Source organism: Aphelocoma coerulescens (assembly GCF_041296385.1).
Source record: "Aphelocoma coerulescens isolate FSJ_1873_10779 chromosome W unlocalized genomic scaffold, UR_Acoe_1.0 ChrW_unloc_scaf_1, whole genome shotgun sequence".
Lineage (NCBI taxonomy): Eukaryota > Metazoa > Chordata > Aves > Passeriformes > Corvidae > Aphelocoma > Aphelocoma coerulescens.
In genome coordinates, this window is record NW_027184080.1 from 7,805,878 (window position 1) to 7,828,671 (window position 22,794).

At 46.3% G+C, this 22,794-nt stretch overlaps 1 protein-coding gene across 6 annotated transcripts in view; it reads left to right on the forward strand.

Moving 5' to 3' along the window:
• LOC138102788 (CBP80/20-dependent translation initiation factor-like) overlaps positions 1-22,794 on the forward strand; it is a 498,226-nt gene that overhangs the window by 207,654 nt on the left and 267,778 nt on the right. For all 6 annotated transcript variants that reach the window (XM_069000540.1, XM_069000539.1, XM_069000542.1 and 3 more), the window contains one exon: positions 21,473-21,549. In XM_069000540.1, coding sequence (XP_068856641.1) covers positions 21,473-21,549 — 77 coding nt within the window. The remainder of the gene's footprint in view (positions 1-21,472; positions 21,550-22,794) is intronic.

Sequence of the window (22,794 nt, forward strand, 5' to 3'; positions counted from 1 at the left end):
GAGATTTTAAATTGTGGGGGGTCATAACATAAGAATTGAGCAGAGTAGAAAGCATATTAGTGAAATAAGGAGAGGAAATACCATAATCAGTTACGCAAAGTCTTAATTCCTTAATAACTGAAAAAGGTAGTCCGTCCCACGGTGGTGGTCCATGGCCGTGATATATTACTGGTGCTACTATAGCTTGAGCTATGTCTAAGTGACCAGATTCCAACGCTCTTTGTTTCAACTTGCCCCAGTTGTTATGTAAATGAGGGCGATTTAGCTCAGGCTCCTTCTCAGGATCTCCAAATTCATAGTCAAAGGGGTCGTCTCCAAATTCCGAGTCCCCATCAGAAGGGACGAATTGGATTGCGGGAGCCTGTGCCGGAGCGCCGGCGGCTCCTGTTCGCGTGGGTGGTGGAGGAACGAAAGATGGCAGGGAATCTCCTGCGATGCTTTGGCAGGGACTTGCAGCGGTCGGGAGGGCTGGGGCAGGGAAGCGCTGCACAGTGGGTGGCGAGGAAGCGCCGGCAGAGGCAGCAGCCGCGGGGCGCGGCACGGTGGGTAAAGCAGCGGAGCCGGTGGTAGGAAGCGGCTCGGCAGGCAAAGCTGCAGAGCTGCAGCTAAAGTCAGCAACAGCAGTAGCCGACTTTTCCCCGGCAGTCTCTTGAGCTTTAAGGGTCTCTAAAATTGCTCTCCAAACAGGTAACAATTTGTCACCTTTAATTGCTTTGTCCCAAAGTTTCACCCCCACTTCGTCCCACAGTTCCGCTGTAAAGGCTGTGTCCCAGGGACTTAACCCTCTAACGTGTGATTGCGCCCAGCGCAAAATCAGCTTGAGAGAGGGAGAAGCAACCGACTTCCCTTGCTTCTCCAAACATTTAGACATAACTTCATACACATGCCTCTCTTCTGAGGACATATTGCCGCCCATGTTCCCCACAGCTCACCTTCAAAACCTGAAGGGATTGATTGGCCGAATTCCCACTTCCTTTCAGTGGTACTTCAAGTTCTGTGGGGCATCTCCACTGGCTGCCAGCTAGGCAGCTTGTCGTACTCCTCACATGGGGTACACCATTTGTGGAGATTGACGAGGCATGGACTCTGCTGGGTGTTGCATGCAAAGCCAGTTTATTATACAAGTTGTTGAGCTTGGATCAGTTACCCTTCCTTTTCGGACCAGGGTAAGAGAGCAGAGGAGGCTGCTGTTCTGCCAAGTTCTTTATTTCATAGTCTCATAGCTTTCTTGAAGGCAGAGTTCGAAGGGAGTTACATGATAAAGTCAAGCAGCAACAGCAAACAGCAGGCAGAAAACAGCTTCTTCTAATTTTAGTTTCTTCTATTTGCTCTATATTTTTCTTACAGAAGTGTGGATTATATTTGTTAATTGACCAATAAGATTAACACATGATTCTAGTTTTCCTTTTCTTAACCTATCCTGGTCTAATTCTAACAGTCGTAAGTCTTACACAAGTGTTACATAGGTATTACACAGATTTGAGTATACAGTTTCTATCAGCTCTTATTGTTTATGTGAACACTATCTAAAAAATGTGAACAGAATAGTTCTATCTATATTTTGTCTAAATTAAAGAATTCTGTGAAAAGGTAACACTGCTGCAGTGACAACTGTGTTTAAGGTCTCTGCTGCACCTTTTCAATGTTTAAGGCGCTTAGCATATATTTCTACTAAAAGTTAAAAATCTATATTTCTTTTTCACTTTGGTGTGGCTTCATGTATCTCAGCTTGTGCAAAGGTTTTAATTCAACCCCTGTGCTTTGGCTTCCCTCTGGGCCTGAGTCCAGAGAAGCTTTCACTCCAACACAAGTGTCTTGGTTTGAAAGACAGATGTCTGCCAAGGAAGGCCGCAGCCTCCCTTGAAATGAAAAATGCAACCCCCTTCTCTCCGAATTATTATAATTTTGAAATTAAGGGGCTTTCAGGCAAAGATATGAGGAATAGGAATAACAGTTCTTTACATATATATACATACATATATATATATATATATATATATATATGCATAACAAGGCAAACAAACAACAATAGCTATGGCAGTAACAGCAAACAGATTCAGGAATCCAGTGCCAGCCTTCTTGGCTGTCAGGCACTTTCCCCTTGGGTGCAGTTACTGTCCCAGCCGGCAGGGGCGCTGGCGGCTCCCGGTGAGCAGGGCAGGTGCAATGGTTCCCCCGCGGCTGCAGGGGGCGCTCCGGAGTGAGCTCGGGGAGCACACGGTAATGGCAGCTTGGGATCCCGGGAAAGGATGGACGAAAGGCTTCACAAACCCCCTGGGCAGCTGATCCCGGTGCCCAGCCAGACCCTTGGGAACAGCAGGCTGGAACAGCAGGGACGAGTGTGGATGGTATCTTTTCAGCTTTATACCGGCTAGCGCTTGTATTTCAATGCCTTAGAAAGCCTCGAGCAACCCAGAGAGGCAGCACAGGCGATCTAGCACTTTAATAGCTCTAAAATCGGTACCTGTATCAGCTGCAGAGTAAATACCATCAGCAGAAGCAAAGAGGGAGAAATATAGCTCCCTGCCCGCTCAATTCCCTGCAGTTAGAAGCCTTAAAAAAGGAGAGAGACAACTACAGATGTTCACAGGAAAAGCTGAGCCGAGAGAGAGCGGAGCCTCCCCTCGACTATCCTTTATTCGGAGAAGGGGGAAGGGGAGGACTGGGGGCAGACCCGGGGTGAGCGGCCAATCAGACACTGCTGAAGAGTTTGAGTGACATTGGTTTTGCCCGCGCTTTGAACAAAGGAGCTCGGAGCATGTGGCAGGAGCACGTGTCTTTGGGAGGGGGAGGGGAAGCTCAGAACAGGCAGCAACAATTCCCTATTTTTTTTTCTTTAAAGCTGGGTTGTAACTCTTAGTAACTTAAAGTGCATAGAACAGCAACAGAACAACAGTGCAAAACATAATTGGAATCTATCGTCCCTACAACTCGATAGTACCTAGGATGCCTTTAAACTAGTTCCCCAGCAAAACTCAGGGGTTAGTCAGGACATCTATGGTATGGAGTATCAGGACGAAGACTTACAGAATACAGTTCAGAACCTTAGTGCAAAACAGTGCAACTTAACTTAAGGGATTAACATCAAAATCTGCAGTAGGGGATTTACATGAGAGTGCGAAATCAGGGTCCTTTTTACGGCGTCTTTTCCAGGAGGCTGTTTTAACCTCCTTAATTTTTGAGGAAGTGACATAAGGTTTTACCCATTTCCCTGGGATCCATCTCAGTCCTTGAGGGGTAGATACACTGGCATACCCACGTCCCCAAGTTACAAGTTCGTATGGTCCTTGGATTTTTTGAGTCTCTGGGTCCCGGATCAGGACTTCTGGATTCTCCTTCAGTTTCTGTCTCCCGGTGTTCTGGAAATGACGATAGATGGGAGGGTTTGGATCCTCAAAGGTGCCATTCAGGAAGATTATGGTAAACAGTGCTTTGCAGAGTCTGAGGACAGGTGAGTTGAGTTTGGTGGTCCCTGATTGTTGTAGCAGCATTCGCTTGAGGGTTTGATGGGCACGTTCAACAATGCCTTGTCCGGTTGGGGAGTGAGGAATACCTGTAACATGTCGAAATCCCCACTGCTGACGGAAGTTTTTAAACTCCTGAGAGGTGTAGGCAGGTCCATTATCAGTTTTTATCTCCTCAGGTATACCAAGCACAGCAAAAGCTTGGACAAGATGTTTTTCAACGTCCTTAGCTTTTTCACCAGCATGTGCAGAGGCATACATAGCACCAGAGAAGGTATCAATAGAAACATGAACGTATTTTAATCTCCCAAATTCAGGGAAATGTGTGACGTCCATCTGCCACACTTCACCACTATTAATGCCTCTGGGGTTGACCCCCATGCCCAGTGCTGGAAGCTGTAGCTTCTGGCAGTTGGGACATGTTGCCACTATTGCTTTTGCCTGCGTCCGCGACAGATGGAACATGCGGATGAGAGCAGGAATATTTTGATGATACATGGCGTGGCTCAGTTTTGCCTGTTCGAAAACTTGGGGGAGCTTTGGTAAGTTGGCTGATAGAACTATGTCTGCTGGCATAGCCAGAGCATCAGCTCTACGATTACCCTCTGCAATAAATCCTGGCAGGTTTGTATGTGACCTCACATGCATGACAAAATAGGGGTGCTCTCTGTGGGAAACCAGATAAATTAATTTTGAGAGCAAATCATAAATTTTTTTGTTTGAGATTTCTTTTAGGAGAGCATGCTCAGCTCTAACAGTTACTCCAGCTACATATGCAGAGTCTGTGACCAAATTAAAGGGTTCTTTGAACCTCTCAAATGCTCTAACGACAGCTGCTAATTCAGCTACTTGTGGTGATCCTTGGATTACCTTGATGTCAGATTCCCACTTTTGCGTCTTTGAATTTTTCCATGTGACCACGGACTTCTTACTTTTCCCTGACGCATCAGTAAAAACGGTAATTGCATTGAGGGGTTTTCTGCCTTGAATCTCTCGAGGGATGAAAGAGAATGCCAGATTAAACATGTCATGCTTTGGGTAATGATTGGAGATTTGGCCTGAGTAACTATCTAATGCAAATTGTAAATTTATATTATTTTGGAGTAGGTGATTTAATGTGTCTGTTGTTACCGGTAAGTAGATGCATGCAAAGTCACATCCTGCCAGGGTGCGGAGCCTTTCTCTACCCTTCATGATAATTTTTGCTATTAATTCTTGTGGCTGTGTGATGGTTTTAGGAGGCTGGAGTGGAAGGAAAACCCATTCAGTTATGATGAGGTGGTCCTTCTGCTCTTTGTCCCACTGAAATATGAGGCCGTGAAAGCGTGGTGCCTTCCCTAGAATGACAAGCTTAAAGGGTAGGGAGGGCTGATATCTGTGTGCTTGTCTGGTGGAAATGAGCTCTTGTATCTTTCTGAGAGACTGCCTTGCCTCTTCTGTCAGGGATCTGGGGGATGCTGGACCGCCTTCCCCTTTTACCAGGTTTGCAATAGGAGCTACATCCTCTGTGGTGAGTCCTAACCAGCGCCTTAGATAGGTCAGTGTCCCACAGATCTGTTGCACTTCCTCTAATGTTTTCGGGTTATTATTAATGGTGACGGGTGTTGGGGTGATAGAGGTTTCTGTGATTTTGAGTTCGAGGTATTTCCAAGGGCTTGTTCTCTGCATTTTTTCAGGTTGTAATTCAAAGCCCTTGGCCTCTAGGGCCTCAATCACCCTGTTAAGTGTCTGCTCGAGATACTGATTATTGGGAGCACACACCAGCACATCATCCATATAATGTAGGATGATGGCTTTCTCTACTTTGGCATGGATGGGAGATAGAATTTTAGCAATATACTCTTGGCAGAGAGTTGGGGAATTTTTCATACCTTGGGGGAGCACAAGCCAATGGTAACGTTCCATGGGGGTTTCATGATTAAGAGAGGGTACAGAAAATGCAAATCGAGGGGCATCTGCAGGGTGGGGTTGAATATGAAAGAAGCAATCTTTAATGTCAAGAACGGCTAAATGCCAATGTTGTGGGAGCATTGAAGGTGATGGCATACCTGGTTGAAGGGGTCCCATGTCTTCAATAACTTTATTAACTTCTCTAAGATCTTGGAGTAGCCTGTATTTGTCCTTTCCCGGTTTTTTTATTACAAACACGGGTGTGTTCCATGGGCTGTTAGTTGGAACTATATTTCCTTTTGCCAATTGTTCAGCTACTAATGTTTTGAGTGCCTCTAAGTTTTCTTTTTTTAAAGACCACTGTTTAACTTGCACGGATTCATCTGTTTTCCAAGTTAATTTTTGTGGATGGCACTCTGCTTCAGTGGCCTGCAAGAGAAAATTTTGATGTCTAGGGGTGATATCAATTTTTGTTCCCCACTGAGACATGGCATCCCTTCCCCACAGGGTGAATTTGGTGTCCAGGACATACGGACGAAGAGTTGCTATTTGTCCTTCAGGACCTTCAATTTGGATGGTGTGTTTGGATTGCTTCGCAATTTGGGTACCTCCAATCCCTTGTATGATGCCCTGAGATTGCAGCTCCCATTGCTCAGGCCACTTATCAAATGGAATGACAGTCACATCAGCACCTGTGTCTATCATTCCCATTATACTGATTTTTTGTGATTTGTGACGGAGCTTACATTCTATTATAGGTTTGTCATTTCCCAAAACCTCAGTCCAACAGATGGCTGGGATATGACCATCTGTGGGCAGGTATTTGGGCAGTGGAATAGCCTGTGCAATGACTTGACCCTTTTGCATAAAGTACGGCGGATATATACATTGTACCATTAGGTTAGAACACCCGTTCTGATCCACTTTCATGAGTGTGGGTGTAACCTCTATCCCAGCAGGTGTTACCCGAGTGTCCCCAATAACAAAAAGGTATGTAAAGCCTGGCATGTGGTCCACATTCTGGAATGAGATGGGTATGACAGTCTGTTTGTTGTTGTTGAAATGGTGTGTTTCAGCACAGGTTACCTTAAACCTGAGTCCAGAAGTCCAAGTTGCTTTGTCTGCAGCTCTATTTTTGTCTGAACGCGGAGCTGTTAGGACGCGTTGAGTCACTAGTTTCCCTGCTGTTGACCTGGGGAAACAGTCTTTGGAGAGTTTTTATCAGCAGTTATAATCGCTCTGCAATTGCGAGCTACATGTCCCTTTTTCTGACAGTGATAGCATATAAAGTTACCACGCGATTGAGTTTCTCCTGTACCCGTAACATTCTCTACAACTTCCCCAACCATCCCCACTTTTTTCAAAAGGGGAGCAGCTGTGTTCAGCTGCACCTTCTTTGTACAGACTTCGAGGATGGATTCAACAGTAGGAGGAGGATGAAGAGGGAGAGTGAGGATGACCTGTTTGCAAGCATCATTCGTATTTACTTGGAGAAGTTCGAGTAGGAGTGCTTGTCGGAGGTCAGGATTAGGGACCTGGGAAGAGACAGCTTCGCACAAACGGTTATAAAATTGAATAATATTTTCATTTGGCAATTGCTTGATGGTGGTATAATGAGAGTTAGGAGTTTGAGATGGTAATAATGTTAAGGCCTTTTCAGCAGCACGTGTGATTTCAGTAAGAACTGGACGAGGGATAAGCATTGCTTGTTTTTGAGGATTTGCCATATTATTGTCACCAGATAAAAGGTCTAATGTGATATAATTATTCTCAAGGTCCAGGTAATTATCTGGAGTTTGCCACAAAATTTTTAGTAAATCAGATAAAATCATTTTCCATTGCTTTTTCCACATCATAAAATCACCAGCTGTTAGAAAGGTTTGCATCAATGTAAGTAAATCATGAGGTACTAGTAAGTAAGTTGCAAAAGTAGCACTTAAAAGGCTCTTAAAATAATTACTATGCATTCCAAACTCCTTAATGGCCTTGCACAAATCCTTAATATTAGAATAAGGTAAGGGTTTCCAGTCAGGGTTTGCTACATTGCTAGTAGGAGAGAGTGTAGTAGAAGCAGTTGGAGTTACTTCATGATAGCCATGGGTTCCTGGATTTAAAAAGGTATTTACAGGATTGTGGGAACCAGGGACGGGACAAGAGGAAGCAGGGGCGGGGAGTGGAGGAGCAGACACAGCCGGAGGAGGGGAGGGGTTGGGGGCGGGGTTGTGGGAGGCAGGGGCGATACTTGAGCCATGAGCAGGAACAGAGGGAGGGGTGAAACATGACACTGTGGGGGTGGGGTTAGGGGCGGGGTCAGGTTGTGACACGGGAGTGGGAGGGGATGGGGACAAGAAGGGATTTGTGGGGTGGGAGAGAAAGGGATTGTGGGAGGTGTAGTTTGGAGAGGAAGGAACATTGCGGCCGCCATTATTGGAGACAAACAAACTCGAAGAAAAGGGGTTGGGAGGAGGGGTTTTTCCCCGGGCTGCGAGCACATGGCAATGGCTCTCCCTGGGAACAAAGAGATCAGGGGAGAAGGGGTTTTTTCGCGCGCTTGAAACATGAGGGCTAGAAACTGGGGACAAGGGAGTGGAGAAAAGGGGTTGGGAAGGTCCTGGGACGGGCTCCGGATTCCCGTCCGAGGCAGGGTGCTGAGGAAACACGGGTGAGCCAGGAGGACGATAGCTCTCCTGTACTAAAAAGCAGTCTGCTCGAGCTGTGTTTACCAGCGTAGGGGAAGAGGGGTCTGGGACAAAGGGGTTGGAAGAGGGTATAAGGGAATTAACAGGGGTTTTTTGCAGAGGCTTTTCATGTACTGCCTTTTTCTCAGGCAAAGTATAACTTAGTAACAGGAGAGGAAAGAATTTTGAAACTGTTTCATCTCCTGCACGCCTAAGAGAGGAGAGTTTTCTCCCCACCTTATCCCAAAATTCAGCAGATCTTATGGCTTCGGAGGTAAGATTAGGAAAGTACTGAAAAAGCCATCCTACAAAAGATTGAACTAGATTTTTAGGGTATTTATGCCCAGTTAAGGAAAGGTAGCTTTGAACTTGGTGGTATATTTCTCTATGGTGTGCAGAAACTTCAGATCCCATTATGAAAGCAACACCACAAACCTCAACCCAACTCGCCCAAAAGGAGGAAAAAAAGAGAAAGTTTGAACCGGCACCAGCTTAAGACAGGAGCCCCTAAACTAGCAGGGAAATACTCACCAGAAATCTGGATTTTACCACAGGAAGGCAGGTCCGGAGAAAAAAAACAGGCGAGAAGGGTCTTCTGCTTTCCAGCTGTTCCCTCGCCACGTGGTGTGGGGGAGGTACAGGCTGAGCCTCTGGGCTCACTGTTACGCAAAAAGTAACAGCTCGCTACACAGAGCTGGCACAGCACGACGTGCAGAGCTAACTCCAGCAGACACACAGCTGCCGGGACACCCTAAAAGTCTCTCAGAACCGGAGTTCAGAGATAGCACGTTGGGCGCCAAAATGTGGATGGTATCTTTTCAGCTTTATACCGGCTAGCGCTTGTATTTCAATGCCTTAGAAAGCCTCGAGCAACCCAGAGAGGCAGCACAGGCGATCTAGCACTTTAATAGCTCTAAAATCGGTACCTGTATCAGCTGCAGAGTAAATACCATCAGCAGAAGCAAAGAGGGAGAAATATAGCTCCCTGCCCGCTCAATTCCCTGCAGTTAGAAGCCTTAAAAAAGGAGAGAGACAACTACAGATGTTCACAGGAAAAGCTGAGCCGAGAGAGAGCGGAGCCTCCCCTCGACTATCCTTTATTCAGAGAAGGGGGAAGGGGAGGACTGGGGGGGGACCCGGGGTGAGCGGCCAATCAGACACTGCTGAAGAGTTTGAGTGACATTGGTTTTGCCCGCGCTTCGAACAAAGGAGCTCGGAGCATGTGGCAGGAGCACGTGTCTTTGGGAGGGGGAGGGGAAGCTCAGAACAGGCAGCAACAGACGAGCACAAATCCCGGGTGGCAGACGAGATGTCTCAGCAGGCAGGGCGAGCACGGCTACAGTGTAGCAAAGGCTCAAAGCAATGACGGGGCAGGGCGGCCGCAGCCCGGCTCTCAGCAGGGCAGGGAAAGGCAGGTTTGGGAATCCCGGAGTTTCTCCCTGAGGCACCCGAGCAGATGGTGAAACGGTCCCTCTTTTAGTAAGGTGGGGTGTTAGGGTCCCAGTGTAACAGTTGCTCCAGCGAGCAGGCTCCACTCACGGGAGAAGGAAGGCAGCCGAAAAGCAGAAGCCTGCAGCGCTGACGAATGTCCTCCACAACGATGGCAGCCTCTCTCCCTCCGAACGCTGAGAACACCAGCTCCCTAGGGGCTGCAGCCAATCCCCTTTTTTCCAGTTCTAATCTCGTGGCATCCCCCCACCTTACACGAGAAAACCCCAGATGAAAGGGTGTAGCCAGTTGGACCCCTCCGCCTGTGGCCAGGTCTTTTGTTTTCTCCCAAGCATCCAGCAATTTGTCACTCCATCAACATATATGGAGAAAATTCCTCAAGAGAAAAAGAAAACAGAAGGAGAACTCCCAACCCCCCAACAACAAGTTACCAGCATTTTATAGTTTTCTACTTCTGGGTAGTTCCATAGGCTCAAGCCCCCCTTCCCTATTCCCATAGCAACACTATCAAGTCCTTGCAGATTCCCTCTTGCAACAGCAGTGTCCTGGCTAATCATCCTTTTGTGCCAGAGGCTCAGGCCATGTCATCCTGTTTGTCCCGTATCTTGCCTCTTGTTCTTGCACTTGGGCTTTGTTTTGTCCCTGCTTCTAATTCTTGCCTTGAGTTTTTATCTGTCCCATGGCTTTCGAGGCACCAAGGCTAGAAGATCTGCACAACTATCAGCTTTCATTGCTCTCTGGCCTCTGTCAATAGGTCACATTAAAAATCATTTGGGAGGTCCCTGTCGTGCCTGCATGTCTCTTTCTTGTGACACTGTCCACCACAATGGCACAATGGGGAGTTGTTGAGGGTGGATGGTGAATGAAGGGTCCTCCTGCCATCTTACCTGCCCACTTCATCTCGGCTGGAGAGGCATGGTCAAATGGCACATTGAGGTGTAAAAATGGGGGGTGGTAGGACAAGAGACGGGGAAAACAAGACTTGGTAATGTGAAAAATGCAAAGGAAAAGTATACTTTAAAGAAATGTGAGGTCCCAGAGGGACTGAAAGAGTTCAAGTTACAAATATTCCCATAGCAACCTCATAACACTAAGTCCCAGCTAAAGCAATCCCTCCCTCATCCCCAAACTAGCACAAGACAAGGAAAATGCAGGAAAAGCTTTTCAGAGCAGCACAGTCCTTTCTCAGAATGAGCTTGGGTTACCTGGATGGACCAAAAACCAAATAGCAGGTGTGGTGCCTACTGGTCACAAGTAATGTGGTTGGTATTTATTCCAAATATTATCTGGAAAAGGATCTCTTTTACAGGGAAAAGCAAAGCCAGGTCATCAACACTATTTATTTCAATGATTCTTTAAATATTCTGCATTTAAGGACTCACAGCAATTGTGTGGTTATATCTATATTTACTGGATAAATATATTGATTTATGGATTGGATGCTTTATTGCTGACAGCAAGGTTTGGTTTTAAGCCTGACCAGGGTAGAGGAAATACATACAAATAAACAATAAACCTAAACAACACTAAAATAACATCAGTTAATTAGAATTAATTCCACTCACAAAATATTGTTCCCATTTTGCTATAACATGGGAAAAAAACTCCATTTCCTAAGTCAGCTTGTAGCTGATTTTGGATTTGCAGATTCTTGTAACAAAAGGGGATTTATTTTGTCTATTATTTATAGTCTTCCTATGGCACCATGCATCTGTGTCAGTGTGTCTGTAGCACCCTGTTTCAATGCAGCCGCATTTCCATCCTGTCCCCATCTTGGTGGGTTAGCTGGGGCTTGCTGGCACTGGTTGGGCTTTTCTGCCTGCTGGTCCTTGTTGCACTGATATGCAGGTGTGTGTTTGCAGAGGCAGTTCCTCCTAGGAGACTTTGTCCTGGATTTTAAAGTTTTATTATCTCTGAATTATGTATAATTCAGGAGCTTAGGGGTCAAGAGTTAAAAATAGATCCCAAAAAACTCACTGTCAATAATCAGCAGAAAGCATTGAGGAAGGTTCACATTATGTTTCACTTGGGATGTTTTGCTTAATTATTCTAATGCTTTAATTGCATTTGCATCCTTCACCCCACAGAGGGAGTTTCATGCTGGGTTGTTCTGCCATTCTGTGTGTCTTTCATGTTGTACCGGTTTGGCCAAATTTAGAAATATATCCTCTGAGAGAAGACACAACCATCCCTCCCCCACCAGGTTCGGGGAAAATAAATTTTTCTCAAAGGAAAGTGAAGGAGAGAAAAACTATTTATTTAACAAACACACGGGAAAAGGAAAATAATGCTAAATAATAAAATCTCTCACTGTGGAGAAAAAACCTGGGAAAGTGTTAGAGTCCTCCCTTTAGTCTCCTCAGAGCTGGGGCTTGGCCCAGGGCCAGGCCCTCTGTGCTCAGTGGAAAGTCCTCCCGATGTGTTCCAATATTGAAGCAGTCCAGTAGAAAAGGGAGAAAATCCGAAATTCCAGGGAAGGAAAAAAAAATTCAACTCTCAGTCTCTCTCCAGAGAAAAGGAAACTGAAAAACTGGCCAAAAAAACTGACTCGGGCAGCAGCAAGCCGGGTGCTTCCTCCCTCCCCTGCCGCAGCTATCTCTGTGTGACCTAGAACAAGCTGCAAACTGCTTTGAAAAAGTTTTGCTCAGTTTTTCCTTCCCCCTCTCAGGCTCAGTTTAGAGGCATAGAAAGGCACAAAGTTAATTTCTGGGCATAGGGCAGCGACATGGGATACACATCATAAAGTCACCCCAAGACACATGTCATCCCAGAGCTGGCTGCAGAGGGATGAGGTGGGAGAGCTTAGCTGCAACCAAGTATTTAATGCCATTTTAAATGCTGTCTTCCCTCTCTCTGGGTGTCCGCTCTCTTCTAGGAGCCAATAGCAAATGCCAAGGAGAGGCAGTGGAAAGATAAGGGTCTAAATGATACTTCTTCAGGTCTGGGACTGCATGTGTAGAGTCTGTAATTAATTAAAACACCCACAGTTTTATAAGAGGGAATGTATAGACCAGCATTAACACTCAGCAAGTGGGAATCCAAGAGGTTGCATCTTTGGGGCATTGTGGGAGGGTAGAGCCCTATAGGGAATAGTGCCAGTGTTTTTATAACTAAAGAGTAGTTTTTAGCTATGAGTCCTGATCATCATCACAGCCATCTCCTCTCTGTGCTCCCACCCTTTTTTTGGAAAAAGTCTCCTCCAAAGTGCTCATCACCAAGGCATGCATACTTATTATGGATTGAGTGAGTTTTAGACAAGCCCTGCCTTAGGCTCAGATTTTTGGCAGCAGATCTACTCAGGTGACCTGCACCTAAATTGCCCTGGCTCACAAGTTCTTAAAAATGGCAAATCAGGTCTATTGTAAAATGAGTTATTTATTGAATAGACATGAGGTTAACAAAATGCCTTAAACATTTCAGGGAATGTGCAGAAGATTTCTGCTTTGTAAAAGTTTGGTGTAGCTTTTATAGTGCAGAGTTTGGTGCTTGAGGCACGAGCTCTGGCATGCCCCAGGTCAGAGACAGTCCAGCTGCTTTGCCTCCACGCGTCGCTGAAGCAGCTTCAGAGTCAGGAAAAGAGCTGCTTGCTGGGCTAGCTAGCTGGCTTCTTTGCAGAGGGAACATGGCAGGAGCTGATGATGTCGACCCACGTTAGCTCGGAGACAAAGGAAGAGAGAGGCTGTTCTGGTCTGGCTTCTAACAGGTTTATTGTTAGAAGTTTCACAAACCTAACAAGCTGGAATCCGATGAGATGGGATGGGATGGAATGCGATGGGATGATGATGGGATGGCTCGCCAGAGCCTTGTCCTCAGTTTTATAGGGAATTTGAAAACCCCAGTGAAAGGGGAAAACAACCAATGAGTTACAAGCCAGGGGGAGGATACAATGGAACAAGAACCACTGGGGTAAACCGAGAGGCGGGAGTTATAACAGAGAACCAATGAACGACCAAGTAACCGAGAATTTTCCTGAACTGGGGGAGGCAGCTTGTACCCAGGCACCGCCCGGGGGGATGCCACTTAGGCTTCTGAGCCGCCCCCTGAGTCTGACTCTTCGGGGAACTCGATCCAGGGGAGGGGCTGGGATTGATTGGCATTACGCAGCCCCAGCCCCTCAGGGGGCTGGGTCACACCAACAGTTTTATAGTTTGTAAGGTGAAGTGTCTGTCAGTCATAAATTCAAGGCTTATCTCCCTTCAATCTGCTCTCAAGGCAAGATGTTTATTGTCAGCTGGGAACGCCTCCTCCATGGCTCCAGAGATAACTCACTACCTGGCTTGGGTTATCTCACCAATTAGCAGATTCATGTGAGGGGGAAGATGCCCTGAGTTATTGCACCAGCTAATAGACAGAACAGATAAGCTCTTCTGTGGCAGAGGGTGATAAGACTGATCAACAGTCAACTCATGTTGATGCCTTTTCCTGGTCTTAAAATCAAGGGTCATACACGGTTAGAAAGGGAAAAGGGATTTTACCTTGGTATTTATTTTAAGGATCCTTAGGTGCACACGTCCAAAATGACCCCCCCCCCCCCCCCCCCCCCAAAAAAAAGATCAGGTATAACATTATAGCTTTTACTAATTAGCATATCTATCAAAGATTCCCCAGTGAGAGGCTCGAGTGACCCCCCCTCCCCACGGAGCCTTCCCCTGGATGGTTCTATCTTAGTTTACAGAATGTGTTCTGGAGAGGACCTTGGGGTCTGGGGCACACTGATCCCTAGCTGTGAAGCTTCTAAAATGTTTAGTCTCTTAGCTTGACAAACAAGTCCAAGAATGTAGGGGAAATGCACTAAGAATACTGAAGTTGTAAAAAAGTTATAACAGGGGTATAAAAGAAAAGGCAAAAAATCTTCATGGCATCAATGTAAGCACAGTTAACTATTGGGAGACAGCAAATGTTGATCACAAAACCTAAGAAGCAGGATTCACCTTAATCTTGTCAACATAAGAGGAACAAGAATTTACTTGAGACCAACACAGAAACTGCTGAATCATCCTACAAAGGACTACGCATGCCCCAGAAAGAAAGATGAAAAGTGCATTGTGATGAAGACTACTGATCTTCATCAGAAAGACCCCCGCAGAAAAAGAGGAGCCTTCCTCAGTGAGACCACCAGGACACACCACGCATGTGTGACACATATGCTAATGGTATTAATGACTTCCGAGAACTAATTTGTATAACCACTCTCATCCCAAGGAATGTGATGATGTTGGGGTTTTAGGAGATCTCCTGGGTTTTTTTCTGTTAAAGGAATTTTCCCCATACATGTTGCTAAGGGGACAAATTGCTGGGTACTTAAGAAAAATAAAAGACCTAGTCATTGAAGTGGGGTGCATCTGGCTACTCTTTTGTTTCACCTGGGTGTGTGGACAGTCAGTTCCCAGAGTTTGAATGGAGAGAGAGGCTACTCCTTCGGCTGCTTTTCCTTCTGCCAGAGAAATCCCGGGATCCCAAGCCCGCCTTCCCTGCCCCGCTGGGAGATGGGCCTGTCTTGGGGTGACCTTATGATGTGTATCCCATGTCGCTGCCCTATGCCCAGAAATTAATTTTTGTGCCTTTCTATGCCTCTAAACTGAGCCTGAGAGGGGGAAGGAAAAACTGAGCAAAACTTTTTCAAAGCAGTTTGCAGCTTGTTCTAGGTCACACAGAGATAGCAGGTTTTTTCCCCAGCTGTGGCAGGGGAGGGAGGAGGCACCTGGCTTGCGGCTTTCCCGTCAGCTTTTGGCCAGTTCTTTCAGTTTCTTTTTTCTCCAGAGAGAGACTGAGAGTTGAATTTTTTTTTCCTTCCCTGGAATTTCGGATTTTCTCCCTTTTCCACTGGACTGCTTCAACCTCAGAGCACATCGGGAGGACTTTCCACTGGGCACAGAGGGCCTGGCCCTGGGCCAAGCCCCAGCTCTGAGGAGACCAAAGGGAGGACTCTAACACTTTCCCAGGTTTTTTCTCCACAGTGAGAGATTTTATTATTTAGCATTATTTTCCTTTTCCCATGTGTTTGTTAAATAAATAGTTTTTCTCTCCTTCACTTTCCTTTGAGAAAAATTTATTTTTCCCGAACCTGGTGGGGGAGGGATGGTTGTGCCTTCTTTCAGAGGATATATTTCTAAATTTGGCCAAACAGAAAGAGGGCCATGGCCGCCCTGCCCCCGCCGTTGCTTTGAGCCTTCGCTACATTGTAGCCGTGCTCGCCCTGCCTGCCCAGACCTCCAGGGGGTTCCCACCGCAGCTCCGCAGTTTGGATACATCTCGTCTGCCACCCGAGATTTGTGCTCGTCCCTGCCGCTCCAGCCTGCTGTTCCAGCCTGCTGTTCCTGAGGGTCTGGCCGGACACCGGGATCAGCTGCCCAGGGGGTTTGTGAGGCTTCTTTGTTCCATCCCTTCCCGGGACCCCAAGCCACCAGTGCCACGTGCTCCCAGAGCTTGCTCCGGAGTTCCCCCTGAAGCCGCGGGGGAACCATCGCAGCTGCCCTGCTCACCAGGAGCCGCCAGCGCCCCTGCCGGCTGCGACCGAAACTGCACCCGAGGGGAAAGGGCCGGACAGCCGAGAAGGCTGGGACTGGGTTTGTGATTGTTTGCTGTTACTGCCATAGTTACTGTTGTTTGTTTGACTGGTTATACACATATAGATATATATAATAGTAAAGAACTGTTATTCCTATTTCCCATATCTTTGCCTAAAAGCCCCTTGATTTTAAAATTATAACTCAGAGGGAAGGGGGGTTGCATCTACCATTTCAAGGGAGGCTCCTGCCTTCCTTGGCAGACACCTGTCTTTCAAACCAAGACAGATGACTATTCATGAATTTTACCCATAATATTATGTTGTAGGAAGTGCCGTGTGTGTGTGTTTGGAGGAGTGATCCCCCATGCACCCGGCGCCGAATAAAGCAAATACCCACTTCTCTGACTCTGTCTCTGAAGTGTCTCCTGGCCCAGTTTGGGGCGATTCAAGGGGAATGTAGTGCCACAGTGCTGTAGTATGCATTCTGCTTTTGCTGGTGATGTATGGTTAATGGTGTGCTCTCCAAAGATGCAGTTAATTGGAGAACCATCCAAACCGGGACATCTCCCAAGAAACGATTTCCTATGCCTCCTCTTTGAGGCATGTTGCACCATGCCATGATTCATCGGGCAAGCACATCCTACTGTCAAGGTGCCACAGAGCATCCCTCCTCTGCCATGGGACTTGTCAGATCAGTGGTGGAAAAGCCAGAGGAGCTTTGCTCCTTTTCCAACTCCTGGGTGGTTGAAAACTAAGTCCTTTTTGCCAATCCTATAGTTTAATTTAGCTTTGGCTCCAATGACTGAGGCTGAAGAAAGCATCCTTGGAGGTTTCCAGGACTCGTGTGTGCTGTGTTGTGGGTGAGAAGTGATGAGAAAGCCACAACTGTGATGTGCTGTAAGGATTTACCCCTTTTATCTTGGGTGAGGAGTATTTTGTAAAGTTGTTGCACTTTTTATTCCATTGATGTTAAGCACCGACTGATTTCTTATTCAGAAGCTACTCTTATTATAAGCACCTTCCAGGAAAAATTAATAGCTTGCAATTTGAAGAAAGAGATTTTTCACTTACATTTTAACAGAGAGGAAATAATTTCCAGGTGACTTCCTGACATTGTTTGGTATTCTTCAATGGTCTCCAAAGCAAGTCAAGAATTTGGGTTGTGCCCGGCTCTCTCCTTTCAAGAAGTAAAAAATTCCCCTCGTGTAAGAAAGGAGAGTAGATGGCAGGTCAGTGTCATGGGAGTCCCTGGAAGGGGAAAAGGCAGTAGCAAGTGGCCTCCAAGGAGATGGCTCTGCTGGAAGTGCCCACAAGACTTGTATGTTGATAAATCATAGAATGATTTGAGTTGGAAGGGACCTTAAAGATCATCTAGTTAAAACCCCCTGCAATGGAGGCCTTGGATGGGTAGAGGTGATGGTGATGCTGCCAGTGGGAAGATAGTGGTGCCTTTGCCATGTTTTTCATGTGCAATGGACTGGCTGAGATGGCTGTAATGAGTATTGGCACATTCAATCCCATAGACATCACAAGTGTGGAACCGGCAAATAAAAGTTAAATATATCAGCCGCTCTGTGCTGTCCGGGATTTTCCTGCCATGGATAATCCATCCGATAGGCAGATGAAAGCCTTATCGCAGGGTGTTTCAAGTCACAGGGTTGGTTTCTGCAGATCATTTCTTTTTATGTTCCCTCTATCCTCAGTATTTCTGTTGTTGTCTTTGCACAGGCAGATGGGGAGTCTTCTGGGCTGCCGTGAACCTGACCCCACCTCACCCTTCCTGCCTTGCCGGAAAATAAAACCCACCCTGAACTTTCTGTGCAGTAAAATCAAGCAAAACTCCCAGCACCTACTGAAGGCCTAATAACCTGTTCATTCAGTTCAGGCCTTCTGCAAATATTTGTTTAAGATAAGCAAGGGTGGAGATGTTTCTTGAGGGCACAAAATGTTCTTGAGATAAAGCTCCTGCAGACTGATCCTGCAATATGGCCTAATTTTTCTTTTCCTCCTCTCATCATCCCAGCATTGCTTTTTTTCCATCAGTTCAGTTGCTTTTCTCAACATTTTTTTCACTCTCAGGGTTTCAGTGTTGCTGTTTCCTATTCAGGCATCTTCACCTGCTTGACCATCACAGGCTGGGAATGTTTCTGCTGCATGGGGAACATCTCTGGAAGAGGCTGAATTAGTGGGTATGAGTGAAGACAGTCACTTTGTGGGGTGAGGTTTCAGATCTGAAAGTCAGGCTGTGTTAGACATGAAGACCATGGGGATGAAGCAATGGACCCCAAGCTCTCATAGCCCCTCAAGTCTTTGTGAAACACCCATAATTTCAGACACCCCTGGCAACAGTTGCTCTTGGAAGTGTAGAAGTGGGGGAGAAGGAGGGAGGGTGCAGGTTGGTGCCAAATAGGACCATCTCTTTTGTAAGGCAGTTGTTTTCAGAGGCTGAAGGAGTTGCTGGGATTTTCTACCTGAGTGGTTACAGAAGGACCAGCAGCAGCAAAAAAAAACTTCTTCCTTTCTGCTTACCTCCTTGTGATTTGAGAGTATTGGTTGATGAGAGGCTAGACATGAGGTGACAGCCCCCTTCTACTCCACTCTCATGAGACTCCACTTGGAGTACTGCATCCAGCTTTAGGGCCCCCAACATGATAAGAAGGATGTGGATCTGCTGGAGCAAGTCCAGAGGAAGGTTCAAAGATGCTCAGAAGGCTGGATCACCTCTGCTATGGAGACAGGCTGAGAGAGTTGGGGTTGTTCAGCCTGGAGAAGAGAAGGCTCTGGGGAGATCTTAGATCACCTTCCAGTACCTAAAGGGGCTACAAGAGAGATGGAGAGGGACTTTGGACAAGGGCATGGAATGTTAGGACAGGGGGCAATGGCTTCAAACTGACAGAGGACAGGTTTCGATTAGATATTAAGAAGAAATTCATCCCTGTGAGGGTGGTGAGGCACTGGCACAGGTTGCCCAGAGAAGCTGTGGCTGCTCCATCCCTGGAAGTGTTCAAGGCCAGGTTGGATGGGGCTTTGAGCAACCTGGTCTAGTGGAAGATGTCCCTGCCCATGGCAGGGGGGTTGGAACAAGATGATCTTGAAAGGTTCCTTCTAACCCAAACCATTCTACGATTCTGTCATTCTGTCATTTACCAACACCAGTAAAAGAGGCAAAGCTGGTGCCTTCCTTTAACTTCTTCAGCTGATGCTGATGCAGAGGAGGCATGAGAAAAATAATAACAAAGCTCCTGCTTGTAGCAGGGTAGCTCTAAAACTAACCATTTCCCTTCTCTGGTCCTCCCCCTCTGCCTTGTGTCCATGCCAGGCCAGTACCCCACAGCTTTGGTGGGAAGGCTCAGGAGAGGGATGTTGCTGGGGAGAGGCAGGTATCAGTGTGGGAAGAGGTGGAGGCTCTTGGTTGCTGCAGATTGCCAACGAAATATTGAAAGCTTTTTATTTGTTCTTTCATTAAACTTTGATGTAAATGGGTCTGGGGCAACAGAGAGGCAGTTGCCAGCTTTCTGCATTCCTTCAGTTAAGTGGACAGGGTTGAGGGCTGGATAGACACCTTCATTAGGAAGGTAAAGCTCAAAAAGTATGCACATGGGCTTCAAACTTGCTTCCCTTTACTGTCTTTTTGCAACAATTCTGGTAGATGACAGATTTCCCTTGGCATATGCTAGCTGCCCATATGACAGTCACCTAAGCTTCACAGTCATATCACCTTCCCTTCTTCAAGAGCTGAATATGCACATCACAACATAGCTTATATCTAGGGGTCTGGCCCAGAAAGCAGACCAGGACCAAACACCCCTTCTTTTCCAGAGCTATTGGCCTTTTTTTGTTAGAGTGCAGATGATTATGATTTAAACTTGAATGTATATGCATTAGAAGTCCCATGGGCTTCTCAGGTTCTACTCCAAGCTTCCCACCATGTAAACCACAGAATGTTTAGCTCAACAATTGAAAATTACCCCAATAGCAATCCTTCCTGAGACCATGGTCTCCTTGTTCTTTGCTTTTCCCACACCCCTTGCTTCCAGAACTAGCAGCACTGAAATGTTGGTTTGTTATGTTCTCCTCCAGCCACCTGTGAATAAATATCAAAGTAAAACCTATGTGGGAAAGATACCTGTCTCGGTTTGAGACAAATTTCAGGAGAAAACACCCTGGAATTAATGTTTTCTCTAAAGAGAAGGGGTCCAATAATCCTTTTTTGCCAATAAGAAAAATGAATACCAGGGGTGAAAGTGGAAAAAACTCCCTGTTTATTAACAAAAAAATAAGGGTGCCTGCAAGACACAGAAAAAAAAAAAAAAGAAAAAGAAAAAGAAATTGCATAAATTCTAGATATTTAAATTGTGGAACCTTACCCCCTCCCCGAAACCCAGTAACAGCCTTCTCTTGGCTGCAAGTGCTTTCCCCTTTGGTGTAGTTATGGTCACAGCCGGCAGGGGTGCTGGTGGCTCCCCAGCCGGGCAGGGCAGGTGCGATGATTCCCCCGCGGCTGCAGGAAGCGCTGTGGCGAGAGGCCAGCCATCTGTCTCACATGGGTAATGGTTGACGCAGCTGGCGGAAGAGACGGAAGAGGGGTTTCCTTTACAAATTCACAGGGAGAGCCGATCCTGGTGCCTCCTTTGGATAGCAAAAGGAGCTGTAGCAGGAACCTCAGGAGAAGCAAGCTGGAACAGCCGGACCTCCTGGCAGGCAGGGGGTGAAAAGCTACAGTGTAGCACAAACCCGGAGCAATGGCAGAGGTACCGCAGGGGTTGGGCAGCAGCAGCCCGGCTCCCAAACACAGTAGGGAAAAGGCTCCCTGGGATTTATCACTGGCGCTGGCTGGTCCTTAGGGTCGGGGCTGTGCAGAGGAAGGGGGCCAGCCCCCCGGCAGGAAAAACAAGGGTGTTCCCGGGTCCTGGCAGGGCACGCACTGGCTCTGGGCTTCCCGACAGCAAAGCAGCAAAAGAAGCCAAGCCAAGAAGCTCAGTCACAGTAGTGCTGAAGCAAAAAAAACCAACCAACCAAACAAACAAACAAAAAAACAAAAAACCCAAAAATAAGCAGGCAGAATCCACAGAAACAGCAAAAATTTGTACAGCTGGGTTTTAGATAAATATACAAATGAAGCAGCCCAGTGAAAGTGGGTGGTTTAGGTGCACCACTGTCAGCAGTGTCATGTGAAGTGGGAGAATTCCCTGTCAATGGTGTGTATTGGGATCCATCCATCCATGGCCCAGCTATTTGCCCCATGTGGTTTCTCCCATACAGAAATTGCAGATAACTTCATCTGCTCATTGCAACAGCCCTGAGAGTGTACAAATCTGTGGATTTTCAGTCCTGCTTCAATAGGGTCTGAGATGTTGTAAGGATGTTTGGATGGCAACTGTTTCTTTTATCACACTCGCATGTTGAATGTACAGCTCTCTCTCTGACCCCTTCCATATTGATGTCTCTTGAAGCTGATCATTGCTTTTCCCTCTGTTTTACAGGGCTACCATTCGTTGCCTCATGAAGCTGAAATAGCACACACCAAAAAACTGTTCAGAAGGAGGAGAAACGACCGGAGGTAGATGAAACCTTTAATGTTTTTTTTTTAAATCTACTCTTCTTTGTTGCACATCTTCTCCCACTCTCATGTAGTGTCTTTGGACAATACTGCTCTTTAGCAGCTGCCAGCATTGGGTTAATGCATAAACCCTTATTTGAACACTAATGTCTTGAAAATGCAGTCTGTCCATCCCCTTGGTTTGTCTGGGTTATGTCCTATATTGTTCCAGAAGTATCTTAAGGACCTTCTCTTCTCTTTATACTTATTCCAGCATAGCCAGATCCTCCCAGTTATATTAGAAGAGGCAGTTGGCAAGGTATTACCTTGTAAAAGCTTTGAGTCCTTGGGACTTGCTTCCCCTCTGTCTCTTGAAAAGCAAAATTTGCTGACATTCAGGATGCCTACAAAGTGGACATGGTTTGGTTGAGAGGGGGTTGCAGTGAACCTCAGATGCCTGTCTGCTAAATAGGCAGCTGAGTTCCTGTGGCATGGGTGATTTCAATCCCTTGAGTTAATTTAATTGGGTCAATTGGATATTTAATTGTGTAAATTGAAAATTTAATTATTCAAGGGCATATAGAGTCCTTGATAGGAGTCATGAGTATGGTTAAATGTGAAAATAAGCAGGAAATAAGGGAGTTAGTTGTACATGCAGCTTTATTTCTGCAGATGTGTTCTGCTGTGGCTGAGACAACCATTTTTAAAACTAGGAGTTTTCAAGGTTAATGTGATTGAACAGGAGAAAAAGTGGCCAATTTTTTCTCCTAGAATGAGCTGAAATCTGTGTTTGAACTGTGATGCCTCACAGGGAGGATTTTCAGAGAAGTCCTACAGACACCTGTAACAGTAGTTGGAGTGTGTCCTCAAATCACCCCATTGCTTCTCGACTCATGAACAGCCATGATGTAGCTAATTCTGTGTGTGGTTTGGTTTTCCTGAATTTTACCAAGCGACCCAAAAAAAAACCTGCTGAAAAGAGTTTGCTCAGGCATCCTAGAAACATTCTTTTGTGGTCTGGGCAGTTCTTCAGCAGTGAATTCTATCTCTCTCCTCTTTGGGGCTCCATCCTTTTTTCTGTATGCAATTTAAAAGCCAATTTAGTCTTGTGATTTAGGAAAAAAAGGTCTTGTTTCAGCTGGGTTGCAGCCCTGTGATCACCAAAACATGGTTAAAAGCAAGCTGAAGTCTGATTGTGTTAGAAGATCAAGCTGGGTGGGCTTCCTCATAGTTCTGGGCTGGACTCTCCAAGAAATTGCAGTGGAG